This window comes from Monodelphis domestica, chromosome 5 (genome assembly GCF_027887165.1).
Source record: "Monodelphis domestica isolate mMonDom1 chromosome 5, mMonDom1.pri, whole genome shotgun sequence".
Classification (NCBI taxonomy): domain Eukaryota; kingdom Metazoa; phylum Chordata; class Mammalia; order Didelphimorphia; family Didelphidae; genus Monodelphis; species Monodelphis domestica.
The window spans coordinates 157287078-157306895 of record NC_077231.1 but is presented as its reverse complement, the minus strand read 5'-3'; the positions used below and the strand labels follow the sequence as shown (position 1 = coordinate 157306895).

At 34.3% G+C, this 19818-nt stretch overlaps 1 protein-coding gene across 1 annotated transcript in view; it reads right to left on the bottom strand.

The window, feature by feature from the left end:
- SEMA3E (semaphorin 3E) overlaps positions 1–19818 on the bottom strand; it is a 424903-nt gene that overhangs the window by 44054 nt on the left and 361031 nt on the right. The window contains exons 10-11 of the mRNA XM_001369740.5: positions 19163–19307; positions 15332–15554 (exon numbers count right to left, since the gene is read on the bottom strand). Coding sequence (XP_001369777.3) covers positions 15332–15554; positions 19163–19307 — 368 coding nt within the window. The remainder of the gene's footprint in view (positions 1–15331; positions 15555–19162; positions 19308–19818) is intronic.

Genomic DNA, 19818 nt, shown 5'->3' with positions numbered 1-19818 from the left:
GGCGGCTTAGAGAAAGCTGAAGTTCAGATCTCCGGAAAACCCTTCCCGACCGATCTCAAACTAGAAGCTCCTAAGGCGCCGAAATTCAAAACGATCAACAGCACAGACCCTGGGAACCCTCCTCCTGGACCTGGACCCGGTTCAAAAGGTACGGCTCCCCTTAAAAGCCAGAACCCGAGATCCCTCGGACCTCAGGGGTAGGAGCCCAGAGTCCAAGGCTCCCGGAAGCGGCAGCCGCGCCGGGCTCAGAGAGCAGGGTCTGAGGAACAACAACCCTCAGGGTCTTCTACCCAAGTCCCAGTCCGGGTGAAAGTTACTGCCTGGGGCCTCCGCTGCAGAGAGCTGGTCAAAACAACAGCAACCCTCAGGGCGGGCAAGACAGCCTCACGGGCTGGATCCTGCTATCCAAGTCTCAGTGAAAGTCTGTGCTCTCCGAGCTTGGGGAAGCGGCAGCCCATCCCCCCGCAGGCCGACGAAACAGCCTCACGGCCAGGGATTCTGAAGGCAACTTCCGGAAATCGAGCCAGGGGGAGAGTGTGGCCTCGTGGTCCGACCCTTCCATTCCAGTTCCAGTGAGGCATATTCAGTTTAACCCAGGGAACGCTCATAGAACCAACATCTGCCCAGGACTAAAGCCTCTGATCACCAGACAAAGACAAGAAAAGCCAATCCTCCACGTTCAGAGATGACAAATTCCACAGAAGCACAGAAGCCCCAAAATACCAAGAAAAATAAGAAGAAAGGGGCGACTCTGGACACATTCTATGGAGCCAAAATACAAAATACAGAGCAGATAGAAGAAGATATACAAGAAAATGCTCCAAAATCTTCCAAAGAAAATAGAAACTCTCCACAAACCCATGAAGAATTTGAATCAGAAAGGACCAAAAAGATGGAAGCCCTCTGGGAGGAAAAGTGGGAAATGATGCAAAAGAAATTCACACATCTACAAAACCAGTTTGACCAAACTGTAAAAGAAAACCAGGCTTTAAAGCAAGAACTAATAAAGCAAAGCCAAAACACCAAGAAATTAGAAGAGAACATAAAATATCTCACCAACAAGGTGATAGATCTGGAAAACAGGGGGAGAAGAGAAAATTTAAGAATAATTGGACTCCCAGAAAAGCCAGAAATAAACACCAAACTGGACATGATGATACAAGATATAATCAAAGAAAATTGCCCAGAGATTCTAGAACAAGGGGGCAATACATCCACTGACAGAGCTCACAGAACACCTTCTACACTAAACCCCCAAAAGACAACTCCCAGGAATGTAATTGCCAAATTCCAAAGCTATCAAACAAAAGAAAAAATCCTACAGGAAGCCAGAAAAAGACAATTTAGATATAAAGGAATGCCAATCAGGGTCACACAAGACCTTGCAAGTTCTACGCTGAATGATCGTAAGGCATGGAACATGATCTTCAGAAAGGCAAGAGAGCTGGGTCTCCAACCAAGAATCAGCTACCCAGCAAAACTGACTATATACTTCCAAGGGAAAGTATGGGCATTCAACAAAATAGAAGACTTCCAACTTTTTGCAAAGAAAAGACCAGAGCTCTGTGGAAAGTTTGATACCGAAAATCAAAGAGCAAGGAATACCTGAAAAGGTAAATATTAAGGAAAGGGGAAAAATGTTATCTTCTTTTACTCAAACTCTCTTCTATAAGGACTACATTTATATCAACCTATGTATACTAATATGTGGGGAAAATGTAATGTATAAATAGGGGGTAAAGAAAGACCAAATAGAATAATGGTTCTCACACAAAGATTCACAGGGGAAGGGGAGGGGAAGAAAACTCCTATAAGAAGGAGAGGAAGAGAGGGGGGGGGGGTTACTTAAACCTCAATCTCAGGGAAATCAACTCTGAGAGGGAAAAACATCCAGATCCATTGGGATCTTGAATTCTATCTTACCCAACAAGGGTAAGGAGAAGGGAAAACCAAGGGGGGGAGGGGGAGAGGGAGAACAAAAAGGGAGGGAAAGAGAGGGGGAGGGGGAGGGAACAAGAAGGGAGGGACTAAAAAGGGAAACATCAAGGGAGGGGACAAGGGGAACTGATTCAAAGTAAATCACTGGACTAAAAGGTAGAGCCGAAGAAGAAAAGGTTAGAATTAGGGAAGGCAATCAAAATGCCAGGGAGTCCACAAATGACAATCATAACTTTGAACGTGAATGGGATGAACTCACCCATAAAACGTAGACGAATAGCTGAATGGATTAGAATCCAAAACCCTACCATATGTTGTCTTCAAGAAACACACATGAGGCGGGTTGACACCCACAAGGTCAGAATTAAAGGATGGAGTAAGACCTTCTGGGCCTCAACTGATAGAAAGAAGGCAGGAGTGGTAATCATGATATCTGATGAAGCCAATGCAAAAATAGACCTGATCAAAAGGGATAGGGAAGGTAATTATATTTTGTTAAACGGGACTCTAGACAATGAGGAAATATCATTAATCAACATGTATGCACCAAATAATATAGCACCCAAATTTCTAATGGAGAAACTAGGAGTATTGAAGGAAGAAATAGACAATAAAACCATACTAGTGGGAGACTTAAACCAACCATTATCAAATTTAGATAAATCAAATCAAAAAATAAATAAGAAAGAGGTAAAAGAAGTGAATGAAATCTTAGAAAAATTAGAATTAATAGACATATGGAGAAAAATAAATAGGGATAAAAAGGAATACACCTTCTTCTCAGCACCACATGGCACATTCACAAAAATTGACCATACATTAGGTCACAGAAACATAGCACACAAATGCAAAAAAGCAGAAATAATGAATGCAGCCTTCTCAGATCACAAGGCAATAAAAATAATGATTAGTAATGGTACATGGAAAACCAAATCTAAAACCAATTGGAAATTAAACAATATGATACTCCAAAACCGTTTAGCTAAAGAAGAAATCATAGAAACAATTAATAATTTCATCAAGGAAAATGACAATGGCGAAACATCCTTTCAAACCTTTTGGGATGCAGCCAAAGCGGAAATCAGAGGCAAATTCATATCCCTGAAAGCTCATATTAACAAACAAGGGAGAGCAGAGATCAATCAATTGGAAATGCAATTGAAAAAACTCGAAAGCGATCAAATTAAAAACCCCCAGCAGAAAACCAAATTAGAAATCCTAAAAATTAAGGGAGAAATTAATAAAATCGAAAGTGATAGAACTATTGATTTAATAAATAAGACAAGAAGCTGGTACTTTGAAAAAACAAACAAAATAGACAAAGTACTGGTCAATCTAATTAAAAAAAGGAAGGAAGAAAAGCAAATTCACAGCATTAAAGATGAAAAGGGGGACAGCACCTCCAATGAGGAGGAAATTAAGGCAATCATTAGAAATTACTTTGCCCAATTATATGGCAATAAATACACCAATTTAGGAGAAATGGATGAATATATACAAAAATACAAACTGCCTAGACTAACAGAAGAGGAAATAGAATTCTTAAATAATCCCATATCAGAAATTGAAATCCATCAAGCCATCAAAGAACTTCCTAAGAAAAAATCCCCAGGGCCTGATGGATTCACCAGTGAATTCTATCAAACATTCAGAGAACAGTTAATCCCAAAACCATACAAACTATTTGACATAATAAGCAAAGAGGGAGTTCTACCAAACTCATTTTATGACACAAATATGGTACTGATTCCAAAACTAGGCAGGTCAAAAACAGAGACAGAAAACTATAGACCAATCTCCCTAATGAATAGAGATGCAAAAATCTTAAATAGGATACTAGCAAAAAGACTCCAGCAAGTGATCAGAAGGGTCATCCACCATGATCAAGTAGATTTTATACCAGGGATGCAGGGCTGGTTCAATATTAGGAAAACCATCCACATAATTGTCCACATCAACAAGCAAACCAACAAGAACCACATGATTATCTCAATAGACGCAGAAAAAGCCTTTGATAAAATACAACACCCATTCCTATTAAAAACACTAGAAAGCATAGGAATAGAATGGTCATTCCTAAAATAATAAAAAAATATATATCTAAAACCATCAGCTAATATCATCTGCAATGGGGATAAACTAGATGCATTCCCAATAAGATCAGGAGTGAAACAAGGATGCCCATAATCACCTCTACTATTTGACATTGTACTAGAAACACTAGCAGTAGCAATTAGAGAAGATAAAGAAATTGAAGGCATCAGAATAGGCAAGGAGGAGACCAAGTTATCACTCTTTGCGGATGACATGATGGTCTACTTAAAGAATCCTAGAGATTCAACCAAAAAGCTAATTGAAATAATCAACAACTTTAGCAAAGTTGCAGGATACAAAATAAACCCACATAAATCATCAGCTTTTCTATATATCTCCAACACAGCTCAGCAGCAAGAACTAGAAAGAGAAATCCCATTCAAAATCACCTTAGACAAAATAAAATACCTAGGAATCTATCTCCCAAGACAAACACAGGAACTATATGAACACAACTACAAAACACTCGCCACACAACTAAAACTAGACTTGAACAATTGGAAAAACATTAACTGCTCATGGATAGGACGAGCCAATATAATAAAAATGACCATCCTACCCAAACTTATTTATCTATTTAGTGCCATACCCATTGAACTACCAAAATACTTCTTCACTGATTTAGAAAAAAACATAACAAAGTTCATTTGGAAGAACAAAAGATCAAGGATATCCAGGGAAATAATGAAAAAAAACACATACGATGGGGGCCTTGCAGTCCCAGACCTCAAACTATATTACAAAGCAGCAGTCATCAAAACAATTTGGTACTGGCTAAGAAACAGAAAGGAAGATCAGTGGAATAGACTGGGGGAAAACGACCTCAGCAAGACAGTATACGATAAACCCAAAGATCCCAGCTTTTGGGACAAAAATCCACTATTCGATAAAAACTGCTGGGAAAATTGGAAGACAGTGTGGGAGAGACTAGGAATAGATCAACACCTCACACCCTACACCAAGAAAAATTCAAAATGGGTGAGTGACTTAAACATAAAGAAGGAAACCATAAGTAAATTGGGTAAACACAGAATAGTATACATGTCAGACCTTTGGGAGGGGAAAGGCTTTAAAACCAAGCAAGATATAGAAAGAATCACAAAATGTAAAATAAATAATTTTGACTACATCAAACTAAAAAGCTTTTGTACAAACAAAACCAATATAACTAAAATCAGAAGGGAAACAACAAATTGGGAAAAAATCTTCATAGAAACCTCTGACAAAGGTTTAATTACTCATATTTATAATGAGCTAAATCAATTGTACAAAAAATCAAGCCATTCTCCAATTGATAAATGGGCAAGGGAAATGGATAGGCAGTTCTCAGATAAAGAAATCAAAACTATTAACAAGCACATGAAGAAGTGTTCTACATCTCTTATAATCAGAGAGATGCAAATCAAAACAACTCTGAGGTATCACCTCACACCTAGCAGATTGGCTAACATAACAGCAAAGGAAAGTAATGAATGCTGGAGGGGATGTGGCAAAGTAGGGACATTAATTCATTGCTGGTGGAGTTGTGAACTGATCCAACCATTCTCGAGGGCAATTTGGAACTATGCCCAAAGGGCGACAAAAGAATATCTACCCTTTGACCCAGCCATAGCACTGCTGGGTCTGTACCCCAAAGAGATAATGGACACAAAGACTTGTACAAAAATATTCATAGCTGCGCTCTTTGTGGTGGCCCAAAACTGGAAAACGAGGGGATGCCCATCAATTGGGGAATGGCTGAACAAACTGTGGTATATGTTGGTGATGGAATACTATTGTGCTCAAAGGAATAATAAAGTGGAGAAGTTCCATGGAGACTGGAACAACCTCCAGGAAGTGATGCAGAGCGAGAGGAGCAGAACCAGGAGAACATTGTACACAGAGACTAATACACTGTGGTATAATCGAACGTAATGGACTTCTCCATTAGGGGCGGTGTAATGTCCCTGAACAACTTTCAGGGATCCAGGAGAAAAAAAACACCATTCATAAGCAAAGGATAAACTATGGGAGTGGAAACACCGAGAAAAAGCAACTGCCTGAATACAGAGGTTGAGGGGACATGACAGAGGATAGACTTTAAATGAACACTCTAATGCAAATACTATCAACAAAGCAATGGGTTCAAATCAAGAAAACATCTAATGCGCAGTGGACTTACGCGTCGGCTATGGGGGGTGGGGGGGTGGAAAAGAAAATGATCTATGTCTTTAACGAATAATGCTTGGAAATGATCAAATAAAATATATTTAAAAAAAAAAAAGAATTTATCTGTGTAAGATCTAGTTTGTTAGCCTCCCTTCCCAGTATCTTTTTCTTCTGTAAATCTGGCAAGAAAGCTTTTTATGCTTTTATTTGTTTTTAATAAAAATGTTAACAAGAGGGTCAAGAACAGATTGCTATTGAAAATATGAGTTGCTATTTGAAACAATAACACTTACTTTTTTAGGTGGCTCAAGAAACTAGATCTTTATCTAATTGTGTTCTCATCCAGTTTACATATATCCACCTTTCCCACATGATTATTTTGAGAAACTTTATGAAATGCTTTTATTTAGAGTCTAGATTGCCATACATATCCTGATGAACCCATGTGACCAAGTAGTTATTTTTCTTCTGTGTTTCTATTCCCACAGTTCTTCCCCTGAATGTGGATAGTATTCTTTCTCATAATTCCTTCAGAATTGTCCTGGATCATTGCATTGATGCTAGTAGTCCACTGATGCTAGAAGTTCATTACATTTGATTGTACCAAAGTGTATCACTCTGTCTATATAATGTTCTCCTGGTTCTGCTTCTTTCACTTTGCATTCCAGTTCACATAGAACAAAAACCTCAGTACCGGTGAAGTGCTTCACCCATTCTGAGTTTATCTTGTTTAGAGTGTGAGATGTTGATCTAAGCCTAATCTCTCCCATACTGTTTTACAATTTTTAATGCACTTTTTGTCAAATAGTGGATTTTGTCCCAAAAGCTGTGATATTCAGATTTATCATAGACTGTTTTGCTGAAGTAACTTAGCCCAAGTCTATTCCACTGATCCTCCATCCACCTTCTTAGCCAGTACCATTTATTTTGATGACCACTGCTTTATAGTACAGTTTAAGATCTGGTCCTGCTAGGCCCCCATCCTTCACATTTTATTTTTTCATTATTTCCCTTTATATTCTTAATTTTTTGTTGTTCCAAATGAACTTTGTTATTGTTTTTTTCTAATTCAATAGAAAATGTTTCTGGGAATTTGATGGCTATGGCACTAAATAAGTAAGTTAGTTAGGGTAGGACTATCATTTTCATTATATTAGCTTGTCCTACCAATGAGTAATTAATGTTTTTCCATTTATTTAGATCTAGTTTTAGTTGTGTGGAAAGTGTTTTGTATTCGTGTTCATATAGTTCCTATCTTTGTCCTGACAGAAAGATTCCCAAGTATTTTATCTTTTTTAGGGTGATTTTAAATTGAATTTCTATTTCTAACTTTTTCACCTAGGATGTGTTGTAAATATATAGAAATGCTAATGATTTATGTGGTTTTATTTTATCTTCTCTAAATTTGCTAAAGTTGTTCATTATTTCCACTAGCTTTTTAGTTGATTCTCTAGGATTCTTTAAGTAGACCAGCATATTATCTGCAGAGAGTGATAGCTTGGTCTCCTTATTACCTATTTTAATACCTTCAATTTCTTTTTCTTCTCTAATTGCTACTGCTACTGTTTTAGTACAATGTTAAATAACAGTGGTGATAATGGACATTCTTGTTTCACTCTTGATCTTATTGGGAATGCTTCTAATTTATCTGCATTGCAGATGATGCTTGCTGATAGTTTTAGATATATACTATTTATTATTTTTAGGAAAGGCCCTTCTATTCCTATGCTTTTTAGTGTTTTCAATAGGAATGGATGTTGTATTTTGTCAGAGACTTTTTCTGCATCATTTGAAATAATCGTGTGACTTTTGTTGGTTTGCTTGTTGATATGGGCAATTATATGAATGTTTTTCCTAACATTGAACCATATAAATCCCACCTGATCATAATGAATAACCCTAGTGATCAATTTCTGGAGTCTTTTTGCTCCTATTCTATTTAAGATTTTTGCATCTATATTCATTAAGGAGATTGGCCTGTTGTTTGCTTTCTCTGTTTTTTATCTGCCTGGCTTTGGACTCAGTATCATATCTGTGTCATAAAAGGAACTAGTTAGAACACCTTCTTTGCTTATTATGTCAAATAATTTGTATAATATTGAGATTAGTTGTTCTTTCAATGTTTGATAGAATTCACTTGTAAATCCATATTGTTCCTGGGGATTTTTTCTTAGGGAGTTCTTTAATAGCTTGTTCAATTTCTTTTTCTGATATGGGATTATTAAAGTGTTCTATTTCTTCTGTTAATATAGGTAATTTATATTTTTGTTAATATCCATCCATAATAACTAGATTACATTATTTATTGTCATATAATTGGGCAAAATTGTTTCTAATGATTGCCTTAATTTCCTATTCATTAGAGATGACATCTCCCTTTTCATCTTTCTTACTGTTAATTTGGTTTTCTGCTTTCCTTTTTTATTAAATTTACCAGTATTTTATCTATTTTATTTTAAGTACCAGCTTCTAGTCTTATTTATTAATTCAATTTTTCTTTTACTTTTGATATTATTAATATCTGCTTTAATTTTTAGGATCTGTAATTTAGTTTTCATCTGGGGATTTTTCATTTGTTCACTTTCTAGTTTTTTTAATTTGCATGACCAATTCATTGACTTCTGCCCTCCCTAATTTGTTAATATATGAACTAAAGGATATACATTTCCCCCTGAGTACTGCTTTGAGTGAATCCCATAGATTTTGAAAGGATGTCACATCATTGTCATTTTCTTCAATGAAATTATTGTTTCTATGATTTGTTCTTTAATTGATTTTGGACAATCATATTATTTAAAGTGCAATTAATTTTAATTTGCCTCTCCATGTATCATTACTAATTATTATTTTTATTGCATTATGATATGAAAAGTTTGCATTTATTATTTCTGATCTTTTGTACTTTGCCATGTTTTTATGCCCTAGTGCATAGTCAATCTTTGTGAATATATGATGTGCTGCTAAAAAGGTATATTCTTTTTTGTCCCTATTTATTTTTCTCAACATTTCTATTAACTATACTTTTTCTATGATTTCATTCTCATCTATTGCCTCTTTCTTATTTATTTTTTAGCTTTATTCATCTATATCTCATAGAGGAAGGTTCAGGTCATCTGCCAGTATAGTTTTACTATCGATTTCCTCCTTAAGCTCCACTAGTATCTCTTGTAGAATTATGGATGCTATGCTCTTTGCTGCATACATGTTTAGTACTGACATTTCCTCATTGTCTATATTGCCTTTTATCAGGATGTAATTAGCTACCCTATCCCTTTTAACTTGATCTATTTTTACTTTAGCTTTGTCAGATATCATGGTTTGGACTCCTGCAGTCTTTTTCTCACTTGATGCCCAATAATTTGCGCCAGCCCTTTACCTTTACCCTATGTGTCTATCTGGCTCATGTGTGATTCTTGTAGACATCATATGGTAGAATTTTGCTTTTTAATCCACTCTGCTATTTGCTTCTGTTTTATAGGTGAATTCATTTCATTCACATTCAGAGTTATGACTGCCATCTGTGGATTTCCCAACATTTTGATTTCTTCTGCTAGTTCTGCCCTTTCTTCTTTCTCTATTTTCTTCTATACCAGTGCTTTGTTTTTATCATCCCCCATATTTTCCACCCTTATTTTGATTTGCTTCCCCCCTGCCTTTCTTATTCCCCTCTTATTTTTCTTTAGGGTTTTTTAATCAACCTCCATGCTCTCCCTCCATTGTACTGCTTCCCTCCCCACCAGTCTGTTTGTTACCCTTCTACTTCTCTATTTGGCACAAATCGATTCTCTGCCCCAATAGATCTGATTGTTCTTCCCTCTTGGAGTCAATTTCAATGCACATAAGAATTAAGTATTTCCTGTCTCCAACCTCTTTACCATTCCAATGTATTGGTGTTCTCCTCTTCTCCTGCCATATGCTTCTTTATGAATATAGATTTACTACATTTTTCTCTTTTATAATTTCTCTTAATATTAACCTCTTTTTATATCTAGTTTTATTAATATTTATTTTTATTTATATATGTATATATATTTCATATTTTCCTCAATTTTTTCATTCTTTTGATCTTTTTAAAGAGATTTTAGATGTCTAGTGAAATCACTTGCTTCCAGTTGTTGGATTCTAATATATATATATACAATATATGTATATATATATATATATACATTTCATCCTATAGTCTGTAACTGTTCCCTCTAAGTATACTTCTTCTACCTATGCAGGTGATAATAACAATTTTTAAAAGTTACCAATATCATGTTTTCTTATAAGAATGCAAATCATTTGAGCTTATTGCATCCCTTAAAAAAAGTTTTTTTTTTTGCTTGTTTGTTTGTTTTTTCTCCTTTTATAATTACCTTTTGGAGATCATCTTGAGTTCTATGTTTAGGTATAAATTTTACTGTTTAAGTCTTGTCTTTTCTTTATTAATGCTTGGAAGTCTTCTATTTTATTTAATGACAATACTTTCCTTTGCAAGAATATCATCAATTTTGCTGGATAGTTGATTCTTGGTTTTAGACCCAGTTCCTTTGCTTTCCAGAATATCATATTCCATATCTTCTGGTCCTTTAGTGTAGATGCAGCCAGATTCTATGTTATCCTAACTGGTTTCATGGTATCTGAATAACTCCTCTTAGCAGCTTGTAATATATTTTTCTTGGTCTTGTAGTTTTTTTAATTTGGTTAAAAGATTCCTGGGTGTTGTCAATTGGGAATTAAATACAGGAGGTGATCTGTGGATTCTTTCAATCTCCATTTTTCCCTCTTCCTCAAGAATGTTGGGGTAGTTTTCTTAGATAATTTCCTGTACAGTGATGCCAAGGCTTTTTCTTTTGTCATGATGTTCCAGTAGTCCAATAACTCTTAAATTTTCTCTCCTGGATCTGTTTTCAATGTCTGATGTTTTGTCAATGAGATGTTTCACATTTTCCTAAAATTTTTCATTCTTTTGATCTTTTAAAAGAGATTTTTGCTGTCTAGTGAACTCAGTTCCTTCCAGTTGTTGGATTCTAATTTCTAAAGATTGAATTTCATCCCTGGATTTTGTTCATCCTTCACCTTCTGGTCTGACTTTCTTTGTAGGTCATCTTTCATCTTCTTTGCCTCATTTTCAAGCTGCTTATTTTGCCTTTCAAGACACTATTTTCTGTTTCTAGATGAATTATTTTGCTTCTTTAAGTATCTTCCCCAATTTTCTTCAGCCACTTTTAATTGTTTTTTTTATTGTGTTTTGAGTTCTTCCAAAGCCTGTGTCCAATTCCCTGAAATGTCTGTGTTTTTGCTATGTGTTCCTTGGTCCTTTTCTGTTCAATTTGCTCTTTGTTCGTTACCTGTATAGAGGCTGTCAATTGTAATATCTTTTTTGTTTTCTTCTTCTGTTGTTTACTCATATTTTTTCACTTCTTTCCCACCTGTAATTGGCTATAATACGGTTCCTCTGATTGTTTGCTGGATCTGTGAGTCTGGACTATTCTGTCCTGAAGGGACTTCTTCACTGATCTACTGATTGATTAGGTGAGGCTGATGGTATTGATGAGCCCTGAGGTCAAATCTTCTGCAGCTGGCAGGAGAAGGTGTAGCTGATGATGTAGGTAAAGGGAATATGTGCTTCATGCCCTGTTAGCAAGGTATTCTACAGCCTTTGCTCTGGGATCAGAGTCACTTTGATTCTTACAACTGCTTTCAGCACAATCTATGGAGGAGGGGTTTTGGAGCTTGAGCTTTCCTGCCCTCTGAAGGTTTCTTACCTGCCTTATTGATAAGATTAAACTAGGGTGGAGTTTATCTGTAGTGCTAGATGTGCCATGATGCCAAAACCTCAAAAAAAAAAGAATGAAAGGGCAAGTTGGTGTGTTTTGGCTGCATCTAGTCTGCCCTCTCTACACTTCTCCTCCAGCTGCCTCCCTGCCGCCCTGCCATCTATATTCAATGCTCTTAGCTTAGTACAGCTGTGCAAGCAAGGCACTCCCTCCAGACTAGAGCACTTGCCCATCCAGAGATTCTAGCCACCACTGCAGATTCAGTGCTGTATGTGGGGGAGGGGTCCTGGGACTTTTCTTCTTACTTTCCCTTGAACCTGAGAGTTCAAAAATTCAAGCTTTTTTTGGCATACCTTTTAATTTGAATCCAACAGGGGTTTCCCCAAACTTTCTCCTGTTGTTAGATTTAGTTTTCTGTCCCTTCAAACCACTTTGTTTTTGATTGGTATGGAAGAGTTTTAGAGGTCTGGACTTTTGCTGCATCTAAGCCTCCATCTTGATTCTGCCTCCCTCAAATCCGTGGAATTACTAATATGCTTATTCCTTTCAAAGATGCAAATAGCACCAGTTTCTTCCTGATCATACCATGTTTCTTGTCTGTGACCTTCCCTGAGAATTCAATACAGCGGCTCACGCTGGGGAGTTTCCTTAGTTATTTTTACATTCAAAGAACATCAACAGGTTGTCCATGGATGATCGCTTTTTCACATGATATAACCAGTCCATCTTCATTTTGCATATGCATTTCTTGGATTCTTTGTTGTGATTCTCTTTCATAATTCCTTTTTTGAAATTCATTATAGCCTCCTCACATCCACTATTTCACTTCATTAATCTTCAGTTAATTTCCAATATTAGTTCTTTAGACACCATTGTGTTCCAAGATTTCTAATCCCAAATCCTAGTTGGTACTATATTAAAAAAGTAACAGACATTTCTTTTATAACTCGGGAGTTAAAATTCTCTTTTTGCTAGCTATTCTTCCTGGAACTACAAATTCTCCATGTAAAAAAAATAGGATGATGAACAAGTATCCTGAAGTAAAATACTATTCAACTAAATTTAATGCTAAGTTATTAAATACTTTCTTTACAAGTGAAACTGTGTTGAATTTTCAGGGCACAAAGATAGGAATCAATGAATCTCTGATTTTAAGGTATTTATAACCTAATAAAAGAATGGAAATAAACATAGAGAAGTTTAAGTTACTAAATTATTGATTAAATTATTCTTGGACTGTTCTGATGCTAATGTGTCCAGCTTATTTAATTTTTGGAATATACTGTCTATTCCATGCTTTTTCACTATTAATTATTGTCTAACATTGTTATAATAGTAAAAATTCTTACCTTAATTATAGCCTAATATGAATGCTACCAGCTAATTATGTTTTCAAGTATGTTATAGAAATCAAATTTTTTGGCCTCCCAAACACAGTATTAAACATATGCATATTTACTATACACAATCAATAACTGATAAAAGATAACAATAAAATCTTCGCCAGATGCCAATTTCTGGAAATCAGTTGGAGTGTTTTCCCATTTACTTTCTTTAAAAAAATTACTGGAATTGATTGGCCTTCTTTGAAATACCAAACTATACTTTGTATTCCAATATCTTCATTCCTTCAAGTCTCTTTGAATGATTAAGGATACAACAGTAAAAATAACATCTTAGAAGAGTATTTGCTATGGTGATCATTTTACCTTAGAGCTGGAAAGATAAATAACACATAACACTTCACTGAGATGTATAAGTAGATGTATGTATATACATATATATGCATATAAAAGATGCATATTCATTTGCATGTAAATATATCTGAGTATATATATATGTATATATATATATATATATATATATTCCCTAAGAATTAAACTGAAAACATATCTAAGTTTCCTTCCAGAAATAAAATTGTAGGTATGATATTAAATTTCTTCTCTATTATCATATTAATTTGACATGATTAATACCTCAGTCAATGTCCTCAATTTGAACATCTTTATTTCCCCCCAAAACTTATCTTAGTTTATACTGCACACAAAGATATGAAGACTTTTCTCAATTGCCATTCATACAAAAATATATTCTGATCAGGAAAAAATAGCAATTTTGCACTATATCAAATGTATACATTTGGAACAGATGAATTTAAAATATATATCACTTATTAGAAACAAGAAAAAAGTCATAGTTTATAAATCTGTCTCTAAGAGATTTAATTCAGTTCTACAAACTAATAATATCGTTTAAGTGCTTTCAAATGACACTATGAGGAGCCTCAGGCCACATGCAGGCACTATGAAATTCACTCCTGGGGAAATCAACAATGCCAAAAATGAGGGTTTAATTTATTGATTGTTGATCATCCAGACTAAAGAAGGTGAGTGATAAATGCTCATAATTCAAATTAAGTTTAAAACTGTGCTGTGAAAACTTTTTTTTCCATTATGAAAGTCAGTTGTTAAATGTTTTACAACAAATCCCTGACTATTTTAGAAATTTAGCCTCATCTCAGTCTTCTTATTTTTGTTGAGATAATTTGATTTTATTCAGCAAACATTAGGTAAAAAAATATTCCATGGAAGGGACTTGAGTAGGTGATGAAGACTCAAATAAAAAGTATTTTTCCCTCTTGTTTCTGACCCAGTTCTAGAATCCTGCTGTCTCTCTTTTCTTGAAATCAAGTACAATGATTTGGAAAAATCCCAGGCAATATATGACAAGACAGGTTCAAATGATTCACTCTCTTCTGGCAAGGGCCTTGGTGGTCTTAGGTTCAAGCCAATATTTTTTTTTTCCATTAATGGGAATTTTTAAAGCTTCTGAAAACTCACTAATCAGCCACAAACCCCAGTTGCCTTGTGGGATCTGGCAGAAGCTGCTATATTCCCAATCCTAATTTCACATTCCAATTTCTGGCTGAAATTTTTTTTGGAACTGAATTTATTCATCTAGATCTGATATGTACCTCATCCTTGTTCCCTGCCTTTCAAATACCCTGTTGCAATAAACTTAATCCTTCCCTTACTGAGGCAAATAGGGTAATACAGTGGATCTAGTATCAGGCTTGGAGTCATCAAGACCTCATTGCAAATCAGGCCTCAGCGACTTACTAGCTGTTTGTCTCTGAGTTTCCTCACTATAAAATGGGGAAAATAATAACTCTTCTCTTTTGAGTTATAAGATTCAAATGAAATGAAATGCTTAGCACAGAGCCCAGCACTATAAAAATGTTAGTTTTTAATCATTTTTTAAGAAATAGGGTTAAAATAAAATGATTGTGTAACATGAGTGTAAAGAAATACTGCATTTTCCTTTTAGTTATTAAATTATCTTTAAAACATGTTTAAAGGCCTACATTCATTGAAATTATATTTTTTTACCTGTGCCAATAAATAAGACATCATATTGTCCATCTTCTGCTTCAACTCGATCAACTGCTATCTGTTTCAGGTTATATTTTCCATCTGTTTTAACTAGAATTGGCCGCTTGTGAACAGGTTTCACAGGCTGATGCATCAGTGGGTGACTTCTTGCAAATCGGATTGCATCATCTGGGTAATCCTTGGTGGTGCCATATTTTCCTCCATTCACCTTGCTGGCACACTATGGACATATAGAATTTAGAGGAGTTGTTATTGTTGTTCTTTTTGTCATGGGTGACATTCTTGTACATTTCCATTAATGCTCTGTGAGACTGATTTGGGATATGGTCTATGCTTAATCACGATAACAAACATTTTCGAAAGGCTTTTAAATAAGTAATGGTCTTATTCAGTAAAAGTGAAATCAGCTTTTAGAGTAGGTGATGATACCCTGTATTGTTTATAGCATGCTAAATCCACAACCATATATATATATATGTGTGTGTGTGTGTGTGTGTGTGTGTGTGTGTGTATCTCACTCTATATATATATGTGTATGTGTGTATGTATATATATATATATATACATATATATATATAAAGCTATATCAATTTCAGAAAAATTAAATGCTGTACATTCAAAACTGGTCAGAAGATTCTTTTTTAATGGAAGACACTATACAAAACAAAACATTCTCAATTTAGTCTAAATTGTAAAACTTTTTTAATATTATAAATTAATTTGCAAATACATATAACCTAGCTTTAAGTTTGGATCCTCCTCAAAAGTTAAACTTTTAAAATTGCCAAAAACTGCCTCAAAATAGCCAAAATTTATATCACTATAGCAAGGTTTTTACTATAAAATTTTAAATGAAGATTCATGCTCACACTTTAGTGATGATCTCCATTAGATCATATAGAATAGCATTTTAGAGCTGCAATGAACAGCATTACTTAAAATCCAATATGATTGTCTAATAAGTTCTATTCAACTGCTAGAATTTGTAAAAATATGATTTCTTTTTCTTGAATGAGCCAAATAAAATGAGAAAGCCAGAAACATTTGTTACTAATCTTGGTCTTAATTCCCTAATTTTAAGATGCAATGGGAAAATTAAGCACCCATGAATTATTGGAAGGAATTCTCAATAGCATTAAGTTTCATTCTAATTTCTACCTTGTCATTAAGTGCCCCTGTGTTTCATGTATTTCCCTCTAGGACAAGCAGACTGGTAAATTTTCCTTCATGAATATCTACTTGTAATGACAGGACGCTGCTAATTAGAACAAGCTTTTTTAGAGTTAAATAGTTCTATTTTGTATACAGGACATTTTCAATGATTTGTAAAGAATGGAGCAATGATCCTAAATTTAGCATGGATTTTTCATTTTAGCATATTTTATGATTTATAATTGAAACCATTTATGTCCATGCTGGAACCATTTCAGGAACCAGTCACTTCCTCCAAATCCCCTTTAAGACAATGTGGTTTTAGGAAGCAATTCTAGCAAACCCACAGGAGTAGGTTCCCTTAGTTTAAACTGTAATTTCAATCAATAGAATGAAACAAAATACACTTTATGTCTTACTGGAAATAATAATTTGAAGCTAGTAGGAGACAGTGATTGAAATAGTAAAGACTTACACTTGTTAAAAAGATGTAAAGTTTGTTTCCACTTTTGGTTTTGGCTCTGCAAAAAATGGTTTCTACTAGAGTTCCAAGTAATTGTGTAATCAACAGACTGATGGAATTTCAAAAGGCTCTTATAAAAAAGGGGGAGTTTGAATTGTATGACAAGTTAAATGTTTGCTTTCCATGGACCACATAACACATACAATGATCCTGCATTTTTCCAGCCTTGTTGCCCTCAAGACACATAATGCAAAACATAACCATTTATAGACTCTTGTACCAATTAAAAACATAAAAGTTTGAATGGATGAGGAAAAAAGTTCTCAGTAGCACCAATTAAAAAAAAAATAATGGAGCGTCTAATTTTTGTAGAAATGTTTAGAAACCTTACTTGTATAAATTTAGATCAGAGCATTAGGTCCATGGTTTGAAGAAATGGTTTTGAATCATAGTTCTGCTATACACATTGAATGACCTTAGGTCTCTCTAGCTATCCATGCTTGGGTTTTCTCATTTGGAAGTGAGGGCTAATATCCTTTCTACCTGTAAGTCTTATAAGATCATCCACAAGATCCTTAATCTCTTGAGAAAACTTGTAGAAAACATATACATTTTGCTTGACCCATTCAAAATAGGTAAGTTGCTGGATAGGAAGGCATATGAAATAAAATTAAAAATATCTATTGTGTTTCCTTCAAACTTTTCAAATTTAGATTTATTTAAGACTATCTAGTTAGGTAAAACTTTAATGTAAAATTCAACATATGATCAGGTATTTTTTCAGTATGGTTACTTTCTGTCTATTTAAAAATAAAACATTTTCCTCTATAGTCATTACTCAATTATGTGGGTAAAAGCAAAATTCATCACCTGGTAATCTGTTATCAGATGATGAGAACTATAAAGCATATCCATTAAGCTAAAATCAAACTATTTTACCTTAAGTTATTTTTATATAACCACAATTTTTAAAAGAAACCTCCATCACAGAATACACATTATCCCCTGAGCACAGGAAATGTTTCATCTTTTATTTTGTATCTAACTTTGGTTTTGTAACAGTATTCTTTTGTAACGTATCACCAACGCCTAGCAAAGCCTATGCATATAGCAGGTTCTTAATAAATACCTGGATGATTTCATTCTGGAAATTTTTTTTGAGGGTGCAGAATGCACTGTATTTATCTATGTATGCCCAGTACTGAAAATACTTTCTGGTACATAATAGTCACTTAAGAATCATGCATTGATTATTTGCATTTTTCAAGGGCTTTCTATGTGTCAGGTATTGGGGAGAAAAAATAAAAACAAAACTGGAACAATGTTCTGTTTCTCTCCACTTCATTCTGCATTACTACATGTAATTCTTTCCTGTTTTTGTGTGTGTGAGAGATCATCCTATTTGCCATTTCTTATATCATAATTAATATTCCATTACAATTATATACCACAACTTTTTCAGCCATTCCCTAATAAATGGATATCTCTTTAGTTTCCAATTCTTTGTCATTACACACACACACACACACATACACACACACACACACACACACAGAGACCCTGCTATATTTATGTATAGATGGATCATTTTTTCTTTTTTTTTTCTCAATCGCTTTGGAATATAGACTTATCAGTGGTATTGTTGGGTGAAAGGTTATACACAGTTCATGAAGCATGGTTACAAATTGTTCCCTACTTAATAGCTTCTCCAACAATTTATTAGTGTCCTCCTTTTCCAATATCCCTCTAAAATTCATCATTTTTCTTTTTTGTTATATTAGTCAGTCTGGTAGGTGTTAGGTGGAACCTTAGAGTTCTTTTAATTTGCATTTTTTTAACTAATCGTGATTTGGGACATTTTTTCATATGGCTAAAGATAGTTTTAATTTCTTCATCAGAAAAATTCCTGGTTATATTCTTTTAACATTTAACAATCTATGAATGATTTTCATTCTTAAAAATTTGGCTCACTTATATATCTTTAGCTATATATTTAAAAAGAAGCCTTTGTCAGAAATACTTGCTATATAATTTTCCCCCAGTTTCCCATTTCCTTTATAATTTTGGTTGCATTCATTTTGACAGGTGTCATATTGCATGTGTTGTTCTGGACAATTTGCATAAATCACAAAAAGAAATATTTATTGTAAAAAAGAATTATATTTTTAAAAAACTAATAAATATCTTTTCTAAAGTTAAATGCTTAAACTTACAGAACCAGGTCTTGGGTAGGGAACTTTTCCTTCATACAGTGACCAATGGTATTCGGGTCCTTCCTTATGTGCATATGGTCCATTAAAAGCTGCACGGATACTTGCCATATGATAAACACATATAGCATACCCCCTGAATATATTACTAAACACAAAAGAAAAAAGCTAAATAAATAACACTTTTGGAATAGATTTCAAAAAGCTACATAATTAAACCTTTTGCTACAGGGAGAACTATATATGTGACATTATTAAAAGAAATGAGTATACATTCAATTTGTAAAGGCTTCTTCAGCTTCCTTGAGTTCACATGGTTCCTATTTCTTAGGCCAGATATAAGTTAACAAAATTAAATTACAAAGTTTAATAATTATTTAAGTTTTAAGAAAACTTTTTTTTCTTAATATAGCTTCTTTAAGTGAAAGTTATTTTAATGCACTTGGGTTTCTCTGATGATTGCATTTCTGCATTTTATGTGATTCTTCATTGCTATTTCTTTAACTTTTTATTCATACTCTTGACCCAAACTATTGAATTTCATGAATCTACACATATATAAATATTTTAAAATGAAATATTTTTAAAATGCTAAAATATCTCTTGATTGAGGTAGAAATAGCTAGGTTGTGAAGAAACAATTGCCTGAAATCCTTCTC